Source organism: Meles meles, chromosome 1, assembly GCF_922984935.1.
Source record: "Meles meles chromosome 1, mMelMel3.1 paternal haplotype, whole genome shotgun sequence".
In the NCBI taxonomy this organism is placed as follows: Eukaryota; Metazoa; Chordata; class Mammalia; order Carnivora; family Mustelidae; genus Meles; species Meles meles.
Window position 1 is genome coordinate 183,763,998 of NC_060066.1, and position 23,337 is coordinate 183,787,334.

Consider the following 23,337-nt stretch of genomic DNA (forward strand, 5'->3'; position numbering starts at 1 on the left):
TGTTGTTACCATCTTGGATCAGCCACACACAGGAGTGAGCCTGTTTACAGAGGACAGCCAGGCTCTGCCACAGGCTGAAGTAACTCTTCCACAAGGAAGGAAATAAGTGATTTGCAGAATCCAGTTGGAGCACGTATGCTCTCTCCCCTTTGCCACTGTCCCTCAGCAAAAACAACTTACGAAAAAGAAAATGGCCAAATCATCCTAGTGTTTTCTGATGTTTAGTATGAGCCAACAGGTATGTCACTTGAAGTAGTACACATTTTAAGGAAATTTCTGACTAATCTGGTGAGTACCATCTATTTGCAGCGAGGTTTAAGCTAAGGGTCCTTTGGCCAGCTAAGGACTTAACAAACTAAAATTAAGACAAGACAAAAATATACACAAAGACAATTATTTAAGACCTTTTATTAACGGGTGCTTGCCGTTTGTTGACTTTTTTGAAAAAATCAAGTTGTAAACTTTTATTACAAATTAAAAATGAGGTTCTTAAAAATCTCAACTTGACCAGATATGAAACAATTTAAAAACCTTTAAAGGTGTATTGAGAAAAACCAGGCTTTTTTTTTTTTTTCTTAAAAAACACGTTTGTCATTACCAAAAAGAGACGTCTTTAGGTAAAAATAATAAAAACCCCATGCTGCATAGATAATGCAGATAGTTCTTTTTATCTGGTCAATGGGCAAAAAGCAAGCACTTAAGGTCTTCAGCTCCAATCTTTTGTTCATTTCTTATTGCTGGAATTTCATCTTCATTTCTTCATGTTGGATGACTAAACTGTAAAAAAAAAAAAAAAAAAAAAAAAAAAGAAAGAAAGAAAGAAATTAAGTTTATCTTGCACAACTGACTACAATGTTTTTAGTATACACCAAATTGCTCCAGATTACATTAGCTAAGTAGGGAAGGCATTAACAAATCTATTTCTTTATCCCAAGACACTGATCCAACAGGAGTGAACAATGCTCTGTGACAAGAATGGCTACTGTCAGTTCTGGATGACCTTTTGCCACCCAGATTATAATAAAAGGGAAAAAAACAAAAGTATCACTGGGTAGAAATGACAATTCCAGAGCCAAACAGAGACAATTACATGCTCCTCAGTAACAAGTAAAAAACTGAACGCAAAGGAATCCCTTAACTTTAGACCTGATATAATGTCAAACCTGCCACTCTCCCCAAAGAGACTCTAACCACGCAGGTTATTCTAGTAAGCTATCCCACCTCTTTTTAAAAATAAACACAGCATAATCATCATACTTCTTAGGGTAAAGTTATATAGCAAGACATAACTCAGTTTACCACTGAAATCACAGATTCCATTCAGAACAGTTGATAAAGGCTCTAATAGTCACGATTTAGATAGGCCCTGATACTTGCCATTACCCAAACTGGATACTTAGGTAATTTGAAAAGGACTACGGCTGAAAGACATCCTAAAGAACCATTGGCTCATCTCACCTGATGAACTGGGATTTTTCTCTTGCATGAATGGACACCACTCATGACTGCTCAGAGGCCAGAAGGCCACCTATGCCTACTTACCCGGATGATGGTAGAGATGGTAAGCCGGCATTTACTCAGCCCCGCCCTGCTCAGCCTCGGGAGCGGACGAATTCTCAGCTGGTGGATCGGCTGCTTTTGTCTCTTTGCCATCTTGTGGTTTAGGGTTTTCTGGGCGTCTGCGTCGGTAATTGAAGTTGCGGCGGTACCGACGTTGAGGTGGCTGCTGACCCTGGGTCTCATCTCCTTGATTTTCCTTATCTTCCTCGTTGCCATCCTCCCTAGGTTGTCTTTGGCGAGGAGGACCCCTGGAATGAACATTGTGCAAAGTTGCAACGATAAAAGCTTCATTCTTTAACCCATCCACCAGTGTTCTCACTGGGTCAGTCAACTAAACATCACATCTGGCCTGTTTATCAAAAAACCAAAAAGCACAAACTTGGTTCCCATTTTACAAACTGGATGGGATGTCTGTGCAAGGATCTGAAGTGTAAAATAGAGGATGTGTATTTAAAACTGGTTTTAATGGACTCACAAACTTACAGTATAACCTATTACAAAATTAATCATGAAATGACGAAGTGGCATTAACACCAGACACACTTTGATGTCATTTTAAATGGGCTCCATGATAGCCAGGTTTGGAACCAAGTGCTACTAATAATCCTTTACAGATAGATGAGCACTTGCTAAAAAAGCAGGATATCAAAAAGAAAAGATGCTCTATATAAATCAAAACACACAGCAACCATTAGTCATTAAGGAAATGCAATTCAAAACAAAGAGGCCACTTCACACCCTCCCAAGATGGCCATAATCAAAAGATCAGAAAAGCACCAGTGCCAGTGAGGATGTGGAGAAATTGGAGGTCTCATACGTTGCTGGTGGGAATATAATCACAGTACAGCAGCTTTTGGAAAACAGCCTGGCAATTCCTCAAAATGTTAAGAGTCACTCACTATGTGACCCAGCAATTCCACTCACAGGTCTATACACCCACAAAGTATCCATTTCGTGATTACCAGTAACATAAATGTATAAGCAATCCCAAGTGCCCATTAGCTGACTAATGAAATATTCAACAAAACAGGACATCCATGTGGTGGACCCTGACTTATCCATGAAAAGGTAGACTGGTAGCAGCCAGGGGCCTGGGGTACAGGGAAATGAGAGACTGTTAATGGACACAAGGGTATTTTTCTGGCTGGGGAGTGGGGGAAGGAGTGATAAAGTCTGTAACTAGAGATAGTGTGGTCATGGTTGCTTCACTGTGTGAATACTAAAATCCAGAGTTGTACACTTAGAAAAAAGTTCAAATTTACATTCTAGCAATATTTAATAGCCTGAAATTAAAGATATCAGGAACAAAGAAAAGTATCGTTATCAAGATTTCTAACACCAAGGAAAAGATTAGAATTGCTTTTGCTGGTGACTATAAATGTCAGAAAGCGGTCTTCTTGGCCTTTCCTCCATCCATAATCACAGCACCCCAGAAGCATCAAGATTGTAGCATGTGTTTTATACCTACTGGTCATCATGGGCTCCAACTAATTCCCCTCCCTTTTTCCTGAGACCCTTTTCCCTAGTTTTGGAACCTCATAGACAGTCTTTGGCAGAACTCTTCCAGCTCTCCCCTGAAGCCTTCACGTGCGGCTGCTTTACCCAATCACTGTGGCTTCTAAGTCAATTTTCCCCATTTCTTTCCAAAACTCTGAGCTTTTCAAATCTTATGTTAGGCTATGTTCCACTTACTATGCTTTTCCTGTTGTAGTTATCCCGACAACCCCAATAACCTGGGCATTTAAACTCTTTACCTCCCACTCAGTTGTTTCCTATCTGGGTTCTCCCAATTTTAAGGACTCCACTCTCCAAACACTCCTTTTCCTGTTCTCCTAATTTAATTCCTTCTTGTTCTCCCATTATTTATTTCCAATCCATTAGGATTTATAATCCAGCATTCCTATCACTTAATCTCCCATTCTTCCTTAATATTTTTCTCCCTTCTTACCCAAGTATAAAGCCCACCATTAATTATGACCCATTAGGATCTACATTTGGATCAACAAATGCTGGACTAATTCAACTCTGCTCAATCTGAGCCTGCTGCTCAAAAATGGCCGTAAAATACAAGCATGCTGGGTGGACCCTGTAACCATTACTCTATTATTTGATTTCCCCTTGTTTCTCTTCCAGAGATAACTTCACATTCTCTGTCCAAAATTCTCCATACCTCTTACACCTCTCTGTCTCTGACTCCACTAGCACTCCAGTGCCCGTGCTTTGGCTCCTTACACACAAAACACCCAGGTGTTAGCAAAGAGTCCACCACTCACTTATGGATGAAATCCTATCCTATCTACAGGCAATTCTAAGCAGCTGCTTTCTACAAACTATCTTCTGCTGCCATTTTCCAGCCTACGAATATGCCCAATTTCTCAAACAAAAGGAAATACTTTCTTAACACCACTCCTCCCTTATACTTTGTAATCAATTATCACTATCAATTTGTCTATCCAAATGAGACTAGTATGTCTAGTTTAAAAGGAAACAACAAGACTGAAGCACTCAACAACAAAAACTCACATGCTATCTTTTTAAAGACATCAATGAAGCTAGGCAAAAAATTTAAGCAGCTTTATAGCGTAACAAAAAGGTAAACTTTCTGCCATTGGTAACCATGGATGTAATGTATAGACTGCCATGAGAGCCCACTTTAGACCAATTCTAAAAACAATGAACACTGTAAAAAATGATATTGTTATATTATTTGCAATGTTTTAACAAGATATCTCTGTCTAGGTTTAAAACTAGTTTGAATAATAGTTCAGTTCAGGATCAACAAAGCTTATTGGTCAGCATCACAAATAATCTTCCCCACTCAACAGGAAAAACCCATTGATCTCCAACATCAAGCACATGGCTAACACAATCTCCTGATGGAGATTTTAATGAAGGAGAGCTACAACTACAGGCCATTTTCATGAAATAAAAACTCAGGACACAACACACATCTCTAGAAATAAGAAAAGAATAAATTATGGACACCAGCTACTGCAAAACTCTCAACGCACATATACTGATGTGTATGCAGTGCAACCTCAGCTGGGTTTCTAGTTCCTAAAGCTTCAGTGCTCCACCTTCCTTAAAGTATTTTAAACATGGGTATGGGTCTGAGTGTGTCCCTGTCTGGAAACCTCTCTTACAGAATCACAATGTATTTTGAAGATTTCTATATTGTATGATGGATAATTTTACAGTAAGGAATCTCTTTAAAATTATTTGGGTATACACAGTTAAAGCTGTTACATAAGTGCTCAGTTAAGAATTATTACTGTATTGCCTTAAGTATCCAACCCGTGAGTTTTAAGGATCACCTGTGGAGACTCAATGTTTTAATGAAAAGACCCTTAAAAGAAACAGCTGTTAACACCATTCTATCCACCCACTGTGGGACAGACTGGGTACATTAATTGCCTCAAATATATCATGTGTTTATATATTAAACACATCTGGCTCATGGAACTCCAGTTTCTATGTACTTTACTGGAGTGATTTCATTTTGCAACTTAAGGGTGACAAAAAACCTAAACTGAGAAACGATTAATGGAAAAGTGTGCCATCTCAGAGGTAACACTATAGAGTCTTCATTCATGATTAAGGTGCAGTTCACATACTCCTAATGCTTTAAAGGCAATGCTTACCTTTACCTTTCTCCCTCCCAATGAAGCAGGTCTTAAACATACAACACAGGTTGAACTATTCTCTTACCTGTTCAAGGACAGAAAAACTGAAATTCCATAACCTCATTTCAGGGGAGAGGGGGAACCCACAACTGAATATAAAGCAGACCTCATCTACACAAGCTGTTTTTAACCAGTGCCAGCAAAGAACACATTCTCAAAGATAACTGACTTCGGGTTCACCTCTTTGGCATCTGACAAAAGAAAATGTTAAGTGTTAACAAATAAGATGACCCCAAAAGGCTGCAGGAGAAGCTGGATGCTGCTGAGTCCTAACATATGCTTGAGAAATTTAATACAAACCATACCTGCGGAATCGTGGTCTATAACCCCGATACATATTCTGTCTCACTGGTCTACCTTGTTCTCCTGCACCCTGGTTGTCAGCACCCTGAAAAGACAATCAAGCTGACTGAAACAGTAACAGAGTAAAAACCCAATCAGACAAATCCAAAGTCTGCATACAGGAGTTAAAAATAAGTAAATCAATCATCTAGTAACTATAATTATAAATTAATCTTCTAGAAATAAAAAAAAATGCTTCCCATTAAAATTAATTACTCCAACAGAGGGGAAGACACCCAGAAAATGCTTTAAATGCAGTCTTATTTAAAGTTATCACATGCTGTTTCTTTTACTTTTTGGTGAAAACTGAAAACTTACTTCCATCACTTCTCCCTGCACAGGAGGGTTGGAATACTGTGGTCGACGCCCATAGGGTCTCCGCATGTAGTAAGGTGGGAACCGTCGCCTGCGGTAGGGCCGGCGCTGTTGGGCCTGGCCTTCGGGAGCACTTTCCGATCCCTCGTTCTTTTCCCCACTCTCACTATTCTGGTAATTTTGCTGGTAATTGCGTGGAGGACCCCTGCGACGTGGATAGCGTCTATAATGGTTACGGTCTGCTGCGTATTTACTGCCTTGCACTGGAACTCCACCAGGGCCTGTCACATTTGCTGCCTCCGCACCCTACAAAAGCCATCATATATTGAAAGTGACAACAGAATTAAGTACACTTACCAAAATTTACACAAAACAAATAAAAAAGGGTCTATGTGGCCAGGGGTGCATAGAAATGATTAAACATCAGCTCCTCACTGTTCTGAAGAGATTGCCCTCTAACTGCAGCCAGCACATTAGGCTTGATGCACCTGTGTTCATGTGGTCACCTGACCCAGCCATCCACATTAGAGCCACCATCCTAACGGATGAGATCTCCAAAATATTTCCATACTGAAGTCAAACCTTTACACAAAAAGCATCCTCACCTTTTCTCCTTCAACAACATCAAACTCCACAGTCTCTCCATCTCCTACACTGCGAAGGTACTTCCTGGGGTTATTCTTCTTTATGGCAGTCTAGTAATATCACATTCCAAAAATAGATTAACAGGGGAGAATAATGCGCTTTTTCATTCAAAATGTACCAGAGTCAATATTACTTTAGCTTGGATATACACTTAAAATTAGCTTTAAATAAGACCAAACCGTCAATAAATTTAGGAAAACAGGGACCAATGCTACCCCCAACCTCAACCAAAATGCTCTAATCTTACAAGGCCCCAGCATTTTACCACTATTTTCCAAACTAAAACAAGTAATTTAACACTCAAGACACAACAATATGTATTTTTTTTAAAAAATGCCTTTTGCAAAAGCATCGTATGTAGCTTTATACAAAATGAGGATATCCATCTATCCCCCAAAGACTGCACTTAATAGAAGAAGCTAGCCCCACACAGGGCCAGTTTAGATGACAGGCGAGTTTAGTTTTGCATGCTTCAAAGTTGACCAAACCAACTTTGTCCCTGTGTTAACCATATCAAACTCAATTACAAATGTCAACCAAAATCCCTTCCAACTGGTCTGTGATAATACTTCAATGGAAATGCAATTCACATGTATTGACCATGAGCCACTCTTTACATTATCTGACCGCATGGGATAGTCAGTTATTACCTCCTCAGAATACAATAAATCTCACATTGTTACTTATTCTCTAGACTGCTACAACTAAGTAAAAAGGGAAGAATAACCCCTCACATTTGAGTTTAATACAGTAAAGTTCCTTCATGTATTACCTAATCAATCTCATTTAGACAAATGTGAGGTATTATTACTCCTTTTTTACAAATAAACAGGCCTTTAAAGGTTAGGTGAATGCCCAAGGTCACGCAGTTTAAGTGGCACAGTATGGACTTTTCTAAATCCAGGTCTTGGGACTCCAAATCCCATGTTCGTTCTACTACATCACAGCGGTATCCATTACAGGATCACTCATGCATTTCCATTCCATAGGAGGCAGGACAACCAACAAAGCTGAAGCCAATTAAGCTAAGTTGCCCAGAACTGCAGTCTCCTTGATACACTAAGACCTGAGCATCCAAAGTCCCAAGAAACAACTAAATGTTGAACCACTTCCAAAATAAAGAGGAAAGCATATTGGTGACACCTGTGGGTCAGTACCAAGTGGGTGACATGCGTTCAGCCAAATAATTGATCTCATCTGTCATCTAAACTGTCACGAAGTTTTCATACCTTCCATATATAGCCAACTCTCAATTACCTGCAGTCATAGGGGATAGCAAAAGTATGGATAATTACAATTTCAAAGCTTACTTTGGTCAGCATCTCCAGAACACCCCCAATCTCCCCAAACCCTTTTGTGCTGCTGACAAGTAACAAGACTGACCAGCCTTGCTGTCTCTTGTTCCTAAATGTTCACATTCCTTTGAATATGCAGAAGTAAGGAACACAAAGGAGTTGGCATTCAATTGTATAAAACATTTCTTTTAAAAATAACACCGAGCAGTCCTGTATTTATGTTTAGGATTTTTTTTTTAAAAGTTCATTTAAAAAAAAAAGTATCTATATACCCAATATGGGGCTTAAATCCATGACCCCGAGATTAGGGGTTTCACACTCTTCCTACTGAGCCAGCCAGGTGCCCATATGTTTACAATTAAAATGTTTCCAAAATCACATATTTGACCCTGAGATTTTCGATAAGGTTTTGGACATATTTGAAATTGATCTGGCTCCCTTGATTGCCACTGAATGCTGTACCTCAGAAAGCAACAAAGCACCAACTTCAGATAGCCCTTCCTAAGAAAAACATGCTGCCATCCAAGCTCACACCTGCCTGAGTAACAGTGTGAATGTGAAAACTGTATCTTTTGGTGTCTGGATAGAAAGTACAAAAAAGTGGTTTAAAAAGTTCTTAAGACTGATTTTCAATATACAATAACAATATTTCACCAGTCTTGGTGAAAAAACTGCAGTGCACACAACTACACATACACAGCTGTGTTCTTCCTATCCGGTGTACGCCTGTGAGGAGCCCATGAGATACTTAAGTTTGAGATATTAGTGTTTATTTGGCAGTGGCTTACTTTAATAAAAGTAATGCTTAATGATCAAGCACTTTCCAAAATATTTTTCTTAAATGTACTTGTGAAAGTTCAGCATATGGCACCTAAGCCCATTAGTTTTTTCTCTTAAAACACTGAAGCCAATGTAAATAATTTTTAATGCATAATTACCAACTTTGTCACAATTTTTCAAGCCAACCAAAATTCTCAAAGATAATTCCCATTCAAAGTGCTTTAGAATAAACAGAAGGACGTAGGCTAACTTTGTTGGTATTATAGTGTTGGCTTCAAATTGATAGGTCTTGTAGTTTAGTCCTATTTTCCCCATGATCACTGTGATCTGTCCTTATGATAGAGGTTAAAACATGACAGTGTTTGAAAACAACCCTACCAAAGTTTGTGTATTTATAGCAAAATTAGTTCAAGTTTAGGTTAATGGAGAGATTTTTTCTTCCTTTGAAATTGGATTTCAAAATTTTAGTTGAGTTGAGCACATTTCATTTAAAAAAGCTACAGCTATTAACAAAATACCCATCTGAAACACTTATTTTAATTAAGTAAACCGCCACTATGTTTCAACGTATACATTTAAGCATGCTCCCACTCTTTCTGTGGGAGCTAAATTGTTTAGTGGTTGGATATAATAACCTTTTTGCAAGGAAAAATAGTTGAGAGAACATCCACCCCTTTCTTCTCACAACCTTAAAACTAGAACTGTAAACATTCACACGAGCACTCACCTGGTGTACAAATACATCTTCCTTGGTGTCATTCCTGCAAGACAGAACCAAGTTGAACAAGTCATAAATGAAATACATTTCATGTTGCCAAAGGTTAAGAATAACCATGGTTCTTCGTGCATTCCCCCCCTCTTTTCCCTATTGTTAGAGACTTTCTGGCTGCCAACCAGCCCCCAAGAAATTTAAAGCAGAAACATAATTTTTGTTTCTTTCTTTTTTTTGAGACTAAGCAGTTCCAACAGTTGTAACTTCACTATCTGCAGAAGGATTAAAAAAAGTCTAAGTGTGACCTACTAAGCCATTAAGGCTATTAAGAGGGTTTAAGCGACTAGCAACTATCACTCCTTATTATCCTACCAAATATTAACAACTTTCTAGCATACACCACTCTTAACTCCATTCCTGTGGCAACAAGCATTGTACTGGAGAACTAAGGTGGCGAGGACGAATGAGACAACTTCCTAAAAGCACACACACAACCCCTTCACTTCGTATCAGACACCATTTCACGGAAATCATTAAATATCTGGTCAAATTGCTAAAGAAATATGGTTGAATTATCTGCTTTTGGACTTTAAAAGTAAAAGTAGTGTTAAAGGAGGAAACATTTGCCTTAAGTCTTTTTTTTTTTTTTTTCTCATTTCATTTGCCTTAAGTCTTAAAGTTTACTGGAAAATGAGAAAGACATTCCAGAGGTAGACAGAAAAGAAGTCAAGGATCTGGGTAAAACAGCAACTAACAAATTCAATGCAAGCAGAGTTCAAACTGGCTGGAGCATGAGGAATATGGCTGTGGGTGGGGGAGGGTAAAGAATAGAGGCTAAACAATATGTAGGTAGAGGAGGGACCAAAGGCCTTTGAGTAGATGAATATGGCATATCATCATCAGATGTTAAAATTTAGTGGCTATTAGGGAAATTTCATATCAAAGAGGATCCCAATTAGATCTTTTTTTAAAAAATTAATTTATTTATTTGACAGAGAGAAATCACAACTAGGCAGAGAGGCAGGCAGAGAGAGAGGAGGAAGCAGGTTCCCCGCGGAGGAGAGAGCCCGATGTGGGGCTCGATCCCAGGACCCTGGGATCATGACCTGAGCGGAAGGCAGAGGCTTTAACCCACTGAGCCACCCAGGCGCCCCAGAGGAGCCCAATTAGTTCTAAACAATAGTCTAGAACCAGACTAGGACTGATGGAAGTCTAAATTAAGGGGCTTATGTGTGAGAGAATATATTTGAGGATCTCTTTCTTGTGGCAAAAATGGGGAAAACTATATGGATACATGGATTTTGGAAGTGAGGGGGAAATGGGAGAATGAGCTTATTTTAGCTGGGACACTAGGATTAAGATTACATTACATAAGCAAAAACCACAGGAGAAACCATTTTTCAGACCTTTACTGACCTCCCAAACTCTCATTTTATCCAGTAGGTCAGAGAGAGGATGGGCTCAATAAGAGTTCTAATGTTTAATGACAAAAGGAACAAAGGTTGCAATGAACTAGACTGACTGGCTTACTGACTGTTGGCTCCTTGTTGAACTGTGGAGGAAGAAATGCACTAAAGAATCCACACAGCTTGGACTATCATAACATGAGGACATTTCACTTATGGGAACAGAAGTTTAAGCTACTCAAGGCAACAGATTAAAAACGGACCTTTAAAGGTAGTTAAATACTAGAAAACCTACGGAATAAATGGTTGCCATAATGCTTGTCAAATAGGTCTACAGGCATCCCACAAAGTTCCACAGACATCACTATTAAGTTCTCATCTCCAACACTGGGACTGAATTCCAAACCCTGGGGCCCTAAGGAGAAGCGCAACAAAATTCTGGTGAGTAGGAAAGGTAGGCTAAGTCTAGAACAGGAACTCTCAACAGGGGCAGTGTTGACCACCATAGGCCATTTAATTGTTCCAAAGATGGGCACGATTTGCCATAATTGGGGTGAAGAATATCAGGCTTGCTGGAGGACTAGGTAAAGAATTATTTGGTATCCTAATGGACTTTCATGTAAGTATATTTATTGTAACTTGAATTTTGAATCTAGTATTTCACAGTTTTAACATACATTAAATTTACTAAAAATGCAACTTCCATGAAGAGAAATTTTCATTTGTTGATAATGCCACTTTTTATCTGGGTAGCCAACACATAATTTCTTTTAACAGTTGGTCTCTGTGGTAGCACTCTTCATGTATTGATATAGTTGCAAACAGCTATGTACGTACAGAATACGCTCTACAATAAAAAGACGGGACGCCTGCGTGGCTCAGTCAGATGTGCGTCTGCCTTCAGCTAAGGTCATGATCCCAGGGTCCTGGAATGGAGTCCCACATCAGGCTCCCCCAACAGCGGAAAGCCTACTTCACCCTTTCCCTCTGCCTGCTTTGACTCTGTCAAATAAATAAAACCTTAAAAATAAAACCTTTAAAAAAAAGAAAATGCAAGTAGTTATCTACAGATTTTTCCTTCAAGGTGGTAATAAAAGGAATTAGAAAATTTATGAACTAGTTATCTAGTAATTAGAACAATCTTTTTAAGATTATTATTTATTTGAGAGAGTGAGAGAGCACAAATAGGTGGAGAGGTAGAAGCAGGCTCCTTGCTAAGCAGGAAGCCCAATGTGGGGCTCCAACCCAGGACTCTGGGATCACAACCTGAGCCCAAGGAAGATGCCCAACCGAGTCACCCGGGCCCCCCTAGAACAATCTTAACAGTACAAGTGGGCGCCTGGGTGGCTCAGCGGGTTAAGCCTCTGCCTTCGGCTCAGGTCATGATCTCAGGGTCCTGGAATCGAGTCCTGCATCAGGGTCTCTGCTTAGCGGGGAATCTGCTTCCTCCTCTCTCTCTCTGCCGGCCTCTCTGTCAAATAAATAAATAAAAAAATAAAATCTTAAAAAAACAAACAAACAACTAAAACCAAAACAGTACAAGGTATGCAAGACACACAACGTATCCTCTGAAAGACAGCTGAAGGGAGTTGCTTTGTGGGTATAAAGATATGTAGAGGGGCGCCTGGGTGGCTCAGTGGGTTAAGCCTCTGCCTTCGGCTCAGGTCATGATCTCAGGGTCCTGGGATCGAGCCCCACATCAGGGTCCCTGCTCCGCAGAAACCCTACTTCTCCCTATCCCACTCCCTCTGCTTGTGTTCCCTCTCTCACTGTGTCTCTCTCTGCCAAATAAATAAATAAAATCTTTAAAAAATAAAAATAAAAATGTTAAAAAAAAAAAAAAGATATGTAGAGACCAATAAAAGGTTCATTAATATGTGCCAGGCAACAGCACTCACTTACTCTGCTGACAATAAACCAGCATATATATATGGCTAAAGCATATATGGATTTTAGGAGAAAATTTGACAACTCAGAAAAATGAAGTTTTAGCCTAGATAGAACACTATAGTCTGGATGCATTAGATCAATCTAGTTACAACTTAAGTGACTATGCAGAAATTCAAGGCACTACCAAAAGAAAACCCAATTTTTAGTTCTTATTCCACTCTTAATAGCTGTGCAACCTTGGAAAGCGGTCTCATCTGCAAAATGGGGGAAAAATTAGATACAACAGCTTACCCTCCTGAGGACTTAAGTTCCAGGTATTGTTCCAAATGCCTTAACTATACATACCCTTCAATCCTCACAATCCTGAGGTAGACACTATCATTAACCCATTCTACAAATTAAGAAAATCAAGTGTGTGTTCATCTACTCAGTGGTAAAATTTGACTCTTCGGGCCCTGATCTTTATGTTAAGAACTCAAAAAGGACCAGTTTGGAAATCTACATTTTTAGTTCTAGAGTTAGCTTACAGCATGACGGTCTATTTTTTAGAGGACAACAAATAACAAGTACCTCTACATTCTCACCTGAATTACACAGCTATTCCGTTAGACCAAGGTTCTGCTATGTATCTCCTCCCCCAATGTAAACACCACTTTGGGCTCATAAGTCATATAAAAACAGCCGCTGAGTGGTAGTTTGTGAACTTCTATCTGTAGTAATACTGGAGAAAGATGCATGCTCGCGGCTACTAGAGATCTCACTGAAGAGGAAAAAGCAGTAATTAAAATAAGTTGACCAGGGCACAGGGTGGCTCAGTCAGTTAAATGTCTGCCTTCACCTCAGGTCATTATCCCAGGAACCTGGGACTGAGTCCCATGTGGGGCTTTCTGCCCACTGGGGAGTCTGCTTCTTCCTTCCCTCTGTGTGGTCTCTCAAACAAAACCTTAAAACAAAACAAAACACTTTAAAAACAACCCCCAGGGGCGCCAGGGTGGCTCAGTGGATTAAGCCGCTGCCTTCGGCTCAGGTCATGATCTCAGGGTCCTGGGATTGAGCCCCGCATCGGGCTCTCTGCTCCGCAGGGAGCCTGCTTCCTCCTCTCTCTCTGCCTGCCTCTCTGCCTACTTGTGATCTCTCTGTCAAATAAATAAATAAAAATCTTAAAAAAAGAAAAAAACAACAAAACAACAACCCCCACCCCCCGCTATTATTAATGTGAGAAGAAGAGAGATGCCTGGGTAGCTCAGTGGGTTGGGATCGAGCCCCATATTGGGCTCTCTGCTCAGTGGGGAGCCTGCTTCCTCCTCTCTCTCTGCCTACTTGTGATCTCTGTCAAATAAATAAACAAAATCTTTGAAAGAGATAAAGAAAGGCAGGCAGGCATTCCTAGTACTGCACCTTATCTTTTGTGGTATATGCTGAGAACCAAGAGACATCCTTCTAACTTTACTATACTTTACCGAGGGTGGAAAATTATGGACAGGACAGACTAGTATAGTAATAAGCTAGCTCACTAGGGGTGTCTGGGCGGCACAGTTGGTTATGCGTCCAATTCCTGGTTTTGGCTTAGGTTGTGATCTCAGGGTCATGAGATGCAGTCCCATGTTGGGCTCTGTGCTTAGCAAGGAGCCTGCTTAAGATTCTCTCTTCTTTCTCCCTGTCCCCCTCCCCTCCGAAAACAAATAATCTTAAAAGGCAGCTAACTAACTAGGCACTGTGCTAAGTACCAGTAATAAAAGTTAACACATGGCCTATCTTCAAGTATTTCAACCTAGAAGGCCACCACCTTTGATCCAATGTAGCAGCTGAATTACCCAACACTATTTTCCATATATCATAGTATGTTAAGTCGTACTGATCAGAAAGGAGGAAAAGGAAAGAAGAGCAGGCAGTGTATATATAGAGCAATGTGGTTCAGCATTCCTTACTATAAACACTGGAGCCAAGGTTAGAATCCTGGCTATCCCCATTACTAACTATCCGATTTGGGGCTAGTTGCCTTATTTGGACAATGAGGTAAAATAACACTTACCTAAAGACCATACTATAATCAAACCCAAGCCCATCCGTACTGCTGCCACTTGAGACATTATTTTACTGGCAGCTCAGTGCCTAGTAATGCTGTCCGAAAGAAATAAAATTTAAGCTCGATACAGGTTTGCCCTGTTATCTGAAAGTTCACCTGATGCCACTTCACTTTCATGAGGTCTCACAGGAATGTAGTACTTTCGGATAGCATGCAAAAATACGTTATCTATGTTTATTTTCTAGTAGCCACAATAAAAAAAGTAAAAGCAGGTAAAATTAGTTTTACCATTTAAACATGTATAAAAATCAATATAAAAAAGTGAAGTATTTTACATTTCTTTTTTCATACTAAGCCTTCATAATCTGCTCTATATTTTACACTCTGAAAAGTAGGTTCACAAACGCAAGCTGTTCATAAGAAAGTGGTTCAAAACAAACACTAAATTGGGTATCAGTTTAAAATTCAAGTTTAAAAAAAAAAATTCTGTTTCTCAGATGCAAGAACGTTTTCCTACAAGTCTAATGGTTACTGTACTGGACAGCACAGGCCGACAATATCCCAACAGTGTCACTCCATACAGCACAGTCCTCCTGCACTGAGGTGTATGCTTTCTGGATTCTACTACTCCTCTTCTTGCTGTTAAGTGCATTATTTACACTGAAAATTTTTCATAAACACTCCTCCTCTCAGGTTTTCTCACCCGACTAGTAATATTGTCCTTATTCAGCAAAGGAGGCCACAGTATGGACTTCAAGGAAAAAAGAATCACAGATAGCAAGAGGCTGAAGAAAAAAGGGGTTACCATTTTCAGTTTGGAAAAATGTTAAAGAAAAAGGAAATTCTGCTAGGATTTACAAATAGAAGTCTCTTAAAAGTTCCCAATGTAGGGGCGCCTGGGTGGCTCAGTGGATTAAGCCGCTGCCTTCGGCTCAGGTCATGATCTCAGGGTCCTGGGATCGAGCCCCGCATCGGGCTCTCTGCTCAGCAGGGAGCCTGCTTCCCCCTCTCTCTCTGCCTACTTGTGATCTCTCTCTCTGTCAAATTAAAAAAAAAAAAAGTTCCCAATGTAGCACAATGAAGGTAAAAACATGCAGCTAGCACTAAACTGCTACACTACTAAATTTATCCAGATTAAAGTGTCTCAAATGTCCTAGAATTTTAGGAAATCTTTTGCCAAACCACAGCATTGCGTTAAATGAAACCTAACATATAAGCTCATCTATCCATACCTAAATACTTTTATCCTATTATCTTGTTGCAGAATACCACACCAAGCCCTTTCAACAGCTTAAATTGCCCAACTGCACAAATTATTAACTCTAAGTCATAAAAACCTCTAGGATTTAGCATCCATATATGCTTCACAACCCAAAGCATTCGGATACCAATTTCCAACTTCTGCAGATGGCCATAAGACAATAAACCCTACTTCTCTTTTTACCTGTTTTCTATTAAACTTCTTATGGGCCAGCAGGCACACTATTCCTCCCAATATTTTGTATCATTCTGCCTCAGTGAGCTGGAGTGTAGATGTTTCCAAGGGCTAAGACTGAAGGGTGGAAAATCCAGCAATAACAGCCCCAATACTTGGTAAACAGAAGTAAGCTCATTCTCTACTCTAGATTTCAAGATGAAAAGCTTTTATCTATCAGTGACTTGGTGAATAAGGATGACTTCTGGCCAACTTAAAATCAATAGTTAACACAACCAGCATGCAAATCAATCCTGAAGTGCCTTATATAGAAGTCACTGTCTGAAGAGCCTCAGCTCTGAGATCAAAACAAAAACACCCCCTACCCAAAACAACAACCAGTAACAGTGCTTTTTCAAGACTGCCAATGATACACCATGATTTAGGAACTACTCAGGTATCATTTTTATGCTTCCACCCACCCATCCTTCCTTAACAGCACCCACCAAGTATTCCTAGTGCCACAACATGTAGTCAGTTAAGTTATAGATTATCCACGCCTTCTATGATATAGAGATACCCGTACCATTTGTCACCAAATTCAGTCTGATTTTAACAGTCCAGGAGACTTGGTAATCACTCTCCCACAGGTCTACAAATTTTTAGAACTAAGAACCAGGGAGTAAATATTTTAGGCCATGTCAGTCATATAGTCTTATTTAAACAACCCTTAAAGACTCACAAGTGGGCACCTGGGTAGCTCATTTGGTTAAGCAACTGCCTTTGGCTCAAGTCATGATCCTGGAGTCCCAGGATCGAGTCCCGCATCCGGCTCCCTGCTTGGCAGGGAGTCTGCTTCTCCCTCTGACTTTCCCCCTCTTGTGCACGTGCGCACATTTGCTCTCAAATAAATAAACAAACAAATAAAATATTTAAAAAAATAAAGACTCACAAGTAATATAAGGGTCAAAGGCTCTCTCCTTTAATTCCTCAACTGCATCTTAGTATTAGCTATATTAAGGAAATCCTTTTTAATTGTAAAGCCAATCCGCACTAAACTCTGGTACAGCACTACCTAACTGCACATAATAGTGCAAAAAAGCAAATTTTTTCAAATCTGGGAAACTAAGTCAGCACATAGAGGAGCTCCAGTGACTGGTAGGTATCATTTAGGTAAAGTCTTTTGATGGCTAAGAATAGTTAACCTAAGAAATAATCTGTAACTGTGGACACCAGCCGAACTGAAGAGAACTAGGGCCAATTTTCAGGAATAGTGTTAATAGCTGCTAGTGAACAAACGCCAAAGGCAGAAAATGGGAGTTCAAATCCTAGCCCTGCCACTTTCCATGCTTCACAAGGCAAGTTACTCAACTTCTCTGTGCCTCAGAATACGGACTCCTCAAATATTTTGAGGATTAAATGGCTTAGTTCATGTAAAGCATTTACAGTAATGCCCGGTGTAAGTGCTTGAAAAACATTAGCCACTTTTCTGTGTGTCACCACTGTGTGAAGGAAGTCACTTCCATCAGTTGTATACACAGGGAAATCCCCAAAAGAGAGACCAAACCTGACAGCCACGACTAAGTATTTTTCCTGAAGATAGCTAAACCCTTCCTTGGCTTAGTTTATTATACCTCTTCCTAGGATAATAAACTCAAATGTACAGAGGCCAGGCAGGAAGGGAAGTCAGCACAGGAGAAAACCAAACCTGACATATTGTGGTAAAGAGAATGTACCCCCCATTTAAAGGTGTCAATAATACTCATGGACAACTGATTTTATTTACATGGGACTTCAGGTCCCAAAGCTAAAACTCAGATCTTAAAAAGATAGTAATCTGATTATTTTGGAGATTATCTTCCCAATTTTAAGTATCACCAACTCATTCCAATTCTTTTCCAGAGACTGTGTTATCCAAACAGAACATATGAAGGTAGATTCAGCTAGTAGGTCACCAGTTTATTGTCCTCTTACCTATCGGATTCTCTTTGTTCCAAACTCCTTGCCCACCCCAAAACTCTAGAACGACTGATTAAACATTTTTAAGTACTCTGGAGAACAGAGAAGTATTCCTATTGTGGTCACTATGAAAGACGCACATCCCAATGAAAAACTTTAAAAACTGTTACTGATTCATGCCAACTTTTCACAAATTTCATGAGCATGGATTAACCCTCAACAACAGGAAGCAAAAGACAAAATTGGGTTTCCAGATTTAAAAAGCAAAAAACCAAACCCTGAAACCACCGACCCCTGTAGCATCTGTCTAATGACATCTTCAACAGTTTTGAAAAACTTTTCATAATAAAATGAAATGGGGACAGGACGTTAATAAACCCCTCTAATCATGTAATCCAATCAGTTTCCAAGACATAGCATACTGAAGGACTAACGATAAATTTCTCAGAATTCTTAGATTCTGTAACCAAAAAAAAAAAAAGGCAGCCAAAATATTTGATGTTCTAAAGCTGTACACTCTTTTATTTAGCACTTTTTACCCAAGAAAACCACCAGGAGAAAATCCTATAAAAAATAATTTTGATAAGGATACATTATTTTCACAGGTAGTAATTTAGAACAATACTTGCAATGAAAACACATTTCTTTAAAATCAAAGTTTACATAAAAATTATCTTCTGTTTTCATTACAAAACTCTTAAGAACCAGAATGTAATTCATAGAACTCCAAGGTTAAAATTATAGTCACAGCAATCATCTCAAACACTACATCCTTTCCTTTCTACAGAAGCAGCATGTGTCTGCTTCCTCCCAAAACCCCACCTAGAGCCAAGTCCCTACATACCTAACCAACCTGGAAACTAGTACCAAACTCTAGTTTTTTAAGACCTTTATTTCCCCTTAATCAAGGCAAACTTCTCCTGGACTTAATTGCTGTCACATTTTACAGTGACTCTAAAGTCTTAGAATCACTGCAATAACCAGTTTAGAAACACAAAGCACATTTAAACCAGTTAACTTGACAAAATAGCTGAGGTTATTTTGAGTCCAAACAAAGGATCATCAAAAGTCTATCTACATTTAATGTGCCCTGGAGGACCACCAACAGGGTTGATTCCAAGTTGGAAATGAGATATTCAAGGAGTGGCATCTCATAAAATAATTTAAGGTATATGTAAGTCAGTTCTTTTATATTGGATTATCAACTGTTCACTTCAAAAATCATAACCTCTGTCCCTTTAACAAAAAAATGCAGGAAAACATAAGGCACATGGTACAACATCTAAAGCACACACAAACTACAATCTAACCACGGAAAAGGCTGCAAATTACAGTCCCTTCTAATGTGTACACGAGCATTACATTAGGTAAAGGGTTAATGGCAGTTTTTCACGTATGGCCCACCAAACATAACTGGAATTCTTGTTAAAAATGTACCCCAGACCCAATGAATCCAGGCTGGAAAGAAAGAACTGAGGAATTTGTATTTTTTAACCACCTCCAGAACAGTAAGCCTATTTTAATTTGAAAACTATTGGTTTAAGGGTTAGGACAGTAAGAAGAGTCAGAGTAAGAGAAGAAATACAAACTGAAATCCTAACATTGAGAGATCAACTAAGAAGTAGTCAAATATAAGCAGCCATGCATTCCCTTCCTTCATCTCTAGTAACCCATTGCTAAAAAATTGATGAAAAATGTAGCCTTGGCCCACAAAAGCAGTGTTAAGAGTAAATTCCCAAAGATTTTGGAAGAAACAGAACTGTTTCCCCTCAACTGCAACCATGGAAAACAGGCCATCAAATGCTTAAAATCTCTTCTGCTTTGAACATTTCGACAATACTTTAGGGTTGAGTAATGAAAGGTTTTTCACCAGCCAATTAGGTCTATCTTTAAGCTTGATCTTGCCCATTTGGGTTTCTTGCAGTAGCGTCCATTTCACATGCATGCAGTATTATTTCTTACTCTTAGGTCTTCTTTTAAAACATTTGGTTGTTTAATGCCTTCTAGAGTAAGAATGTAATAAAACGCTGAGATGACACTATCCTACCTGTAAGGCTAATATGCTATGAGCACACACCATGCTCTACACCCATATGCAACTGCACTAGTAGCCTTGCTTGGCAGCCATCTTGAAAATGATGCCCGGCTCACAAGGGAGACCATGAAGAGTACAGTATGTAAAACTGCATCACTATTGCTACCAACGATTCTAAGGACTAATCCTAAAGATGGAGACCAAAAAGTATGAGAAATAAAAGCTGAGAAAGGAAAAGAGGCAATTTTTTCCAGATGCTACTACAGGTACCTACTGAAACTACTGTAGTCCTAATGTGAAATTTATCCAAAGCATTCAAGACAACATACACTGAAAACATTAAACAAAGACCATATAACAGTCAAGATGACAAATCTTGCACTGTCAAATCTTGTTACCTCCAAAGGTTAACGCGTTAGAAACAACCTCTATATACTAGTCAGTGCTCACATCACGCTCTTCACTACCAATTTCATAAAGTTATAAAAGGGTGACAAGAATAAAAATAGCGAGAGAATTAGACTAGACCTCAGTTTCCTCAATCTGCTCTGTTAAGAGTTGGCTCACTCACTGCACTTGCCTTTTAAATTGCTCCTCACCTAAGAAGCCTCTGAAACGGATTTTAAATTAATATTTAGCTGCAAAACAAAGACCATGTCTAAACTCCTAATCTCTTCAATCTTCGAGGAAAACAGACTCACTGCCGAGAAGTAACAAGTTACACATGCTTACAGCTTTCCTCGTCCGCACAGAGCCTACCCACGGAGCAGAGCATGCAAAAGGTAGGACGGAGACTACGGTGGCGGTCATCTCACCTGTTGATGAAACCATATCCGTTTCTTACATTGAACCATTTTACTGTTCCCAAAACCTTCGTTGCTGGAGGGAAAAAAAAAAACACAAAAACACAAAACCCCACGATTACCAGACGTCCTTTCTTAGACCCGCCACGCTTGGGCACCCAGCCCCGCACGCGCTCCGCCGAGGCCCGCGACCACCTGACAGCCTTTCTCCTCCGAGGCCGCGCGCGGGCCCCAAAGCACACGTGGGTGGGCTCGGAGCGGCTAAGGCCCGCGGGCAGGCCCGGGGCGCGGAGCCGGCGGGCGGGCGCGGCTGCGGGGCGGGGAGCACGTGAGGGAAGGGGAAGCGCCCGGCCCACTCGGGCCTGCGTAGGCGGCGCGCCGCGCCCTCAGGGTACACGCGGAAGGGAGCGGACTGAGGGGACGGAACAACGGCGTGCGGGCCCGAGCGCACGCGGCCGCCGGGGAGGGGAGGGACCCCGCCGCACACGCGGTCGGCGGCGCGCGGCCGCCCGGGGGGAGGGGCGCGCAACCGCGCGGGGTCCGCAGGGGGCGCGGGAGGCGACGCGCGCGCGCTCCAGCCGGGCACGCGGACCGGGGCGGGCCGGCGTCCGCGAGGGCGCGAGTGGCGGTGGGGGGGTGGGGGAGGGGCAGCCGCGCGTGGCCGAGTCGGTCCCCGCCGGCCGCGCGCCCGCCGGCTCGCCACGCTTCGGGTAACGGTTCCGCCGCCAGACTTCTCTACGGCCCCACCCCCGTCCGCGTCCAGCCCTCACCGATGACCTTCTTGTCCCCGCCGGCAGGCGCCGCCGATGTGAGGCCGCCCGGGCCGCCGCTCCCTGCGCCGCTGCCCGTGGTGCCGGGCTTGGTGTCGGCAGCGCTGAGGGCGGGGGCGGCGGGGGGGGCGGCGGGCGGCTGCTGGGTCTCGGCCTCGCTGCTCATGGTTGCGGTGATGGTGACTGGGGCCGGCTGCGGCAGCTGCGGCTCCTCCCGGGGTGTGATGGTAACTAGGCCGGCGGCGGCGGTGGGGCTGCTCAGGGCTCTCTGGGGTCCGCTCTCCGCTCCCGCTACCGATCGAACTAGCGAGAATGGCGGGACGGGCGGGATAAGCCCTGCGACCGGCCCGCCCCAAGCATCATTCACTGGCCAGCACTGCTGTCAATCTCACCACCTGACCCCAACTCCTGGACTCTATTGGTTAATACTTTATCACTCCTCCACTCTCATTGGCTCTTAGGCGGCTAATTCGGCCGACCTACAACCGTTCCTGCCTCCGCCGCCGCCATAGAGACCGGAACTAGAATTAGAGTAGAGTCACCACGAGAACCATAGAGTACCCGAGAGGACGGGCAGAGTGAACGTGACTTTCACGAGGCTGCAACGCGGGCGGGAGGGCCCCCAGTCCAGGGCTAGATCCTGGCCGAAGGAAGGGGACCGTCAAACGCCTGACCGGATTACCTGGCCTGACCCGGGGGCTTGGAAGGGCACCGGACTACACCTAGCCTCATGTCGAGGGAAGGCCTTCCTCTCTCTCTCTGCTTTAAATGTGGTTCTTGTGACCTCAGACCATTACTGCAGATAGAACCGTATTTTCTACAATGGCCATGTACTCTCCGCACAGCGAGGGTGTCTAGAACTGACTTAAACGTATGCATTCAAAGAGTGTCCGTTTTGGCGGAGCAGTCACAGTCACCTTGGTGGGACCACGCCGTCCGTCAGACCGACCCTGATCAGCATATTTAGGGGAGGGCGGTGGTGTACTCCACAGGGACCTGCTTTCTGAACCTTCTTACCAGGCATAGAACTGTCTTGTTAAGTATCCACGTTTTTCTCTATTGGCCACAAATCAGATTTAATTTCAGTTCACGTTTATTGAGCAAGCTGGGCACTTTCCTTGTGCTTTATCCGTACAACAGCCATGTGAAATAGGGATTACCATCCTCATCTCACAAAAGATTTATAATTGAGGCTGCCACCTGATGTACCCGAAGTCCTCCACTTTCATTCGTTCTTCATTAAGTGTCTGCTATCGGCTGGGATGCACTAGTTCGCGACTCAGTTTCTGCCTTAAATTCAGCCTAGGGATGAAGGCAGAAATTTAAATACCCCAAACTCCACAAACACCCCAGCTTTGCAAAAGCACAAAGCATTTTGGGAGTGGAGGTGGGAAGAAGGTGGAGTGCTGCTGACCCGAGGCACTAGGAGGTTTATGCAAAAGCCTAAAGGCAAGAAGACAGAGAGCTAATGGAAGTAAAGTAGTTAAGACTAGAATGAAGACCTCGAGTTATAGAGGTAGGCAGGTTCATATTAGGAACATTTTATTTGAAATTTTCCTAAGGGCAACAGTGAGAAGGGTAATTTTAGAACTGGAAGTAGGGAGTGGCAAGATTTTTTTTTTTTTTTTTTTTTTTTAATGGCTAGAGTGGAGAAGGGGTTGTAGAGGGACAAAATGGAAGTTGGGAGACAGTAGGCCAGTGC

At 41.6% G+C, this 23,337-nt stretch overlaps 1 protein-coding gene across 2 annotated transcripts; it reads right to left on the reverse strand.

The window, feature by feature from the left end:
• Positions 1-380: 380 nt before the first annotated feature.
• On the reverse strand, positions 381-21,941 carry YBX1 (Y-box binding protein 1). 2 transcript variants are annotated; one of them, XM_046008353.1, is made up of 8 exons: positions 21,636-21,941; positions 20,878-20,941; positions 9,348-9,381; positions 6,506-6,595; positions 5,904-6,206; positions 5,549-5,631; positions 1,543-1,808; positions 381-777 (listed from the first exon to the last, which is right to left on the reverse strand). In XM_046008353.1, exons 1-7 carry the CDS (start codon positions 21,799-21,801, stop codon positions 1,574-1,576), a joined length of 975 nt encoding a protein of 324 aa, XP_045864309.1. In that variant the 5' UTR covers positions 21,802-21,941; the 3' UTR covers positions 381-777; positions 1,543-1,573. The 2 variants fall into 2 exon arrangements, with proteins under 2 accessions (XP_045864309.1, XP_045864320.1); XM_046008364.1 differs by lacking the exon at positions 6,506-6,595.
• Between the last annotated feature and the right edge of the window lie 1,396 nt (positions 21,942-23,337).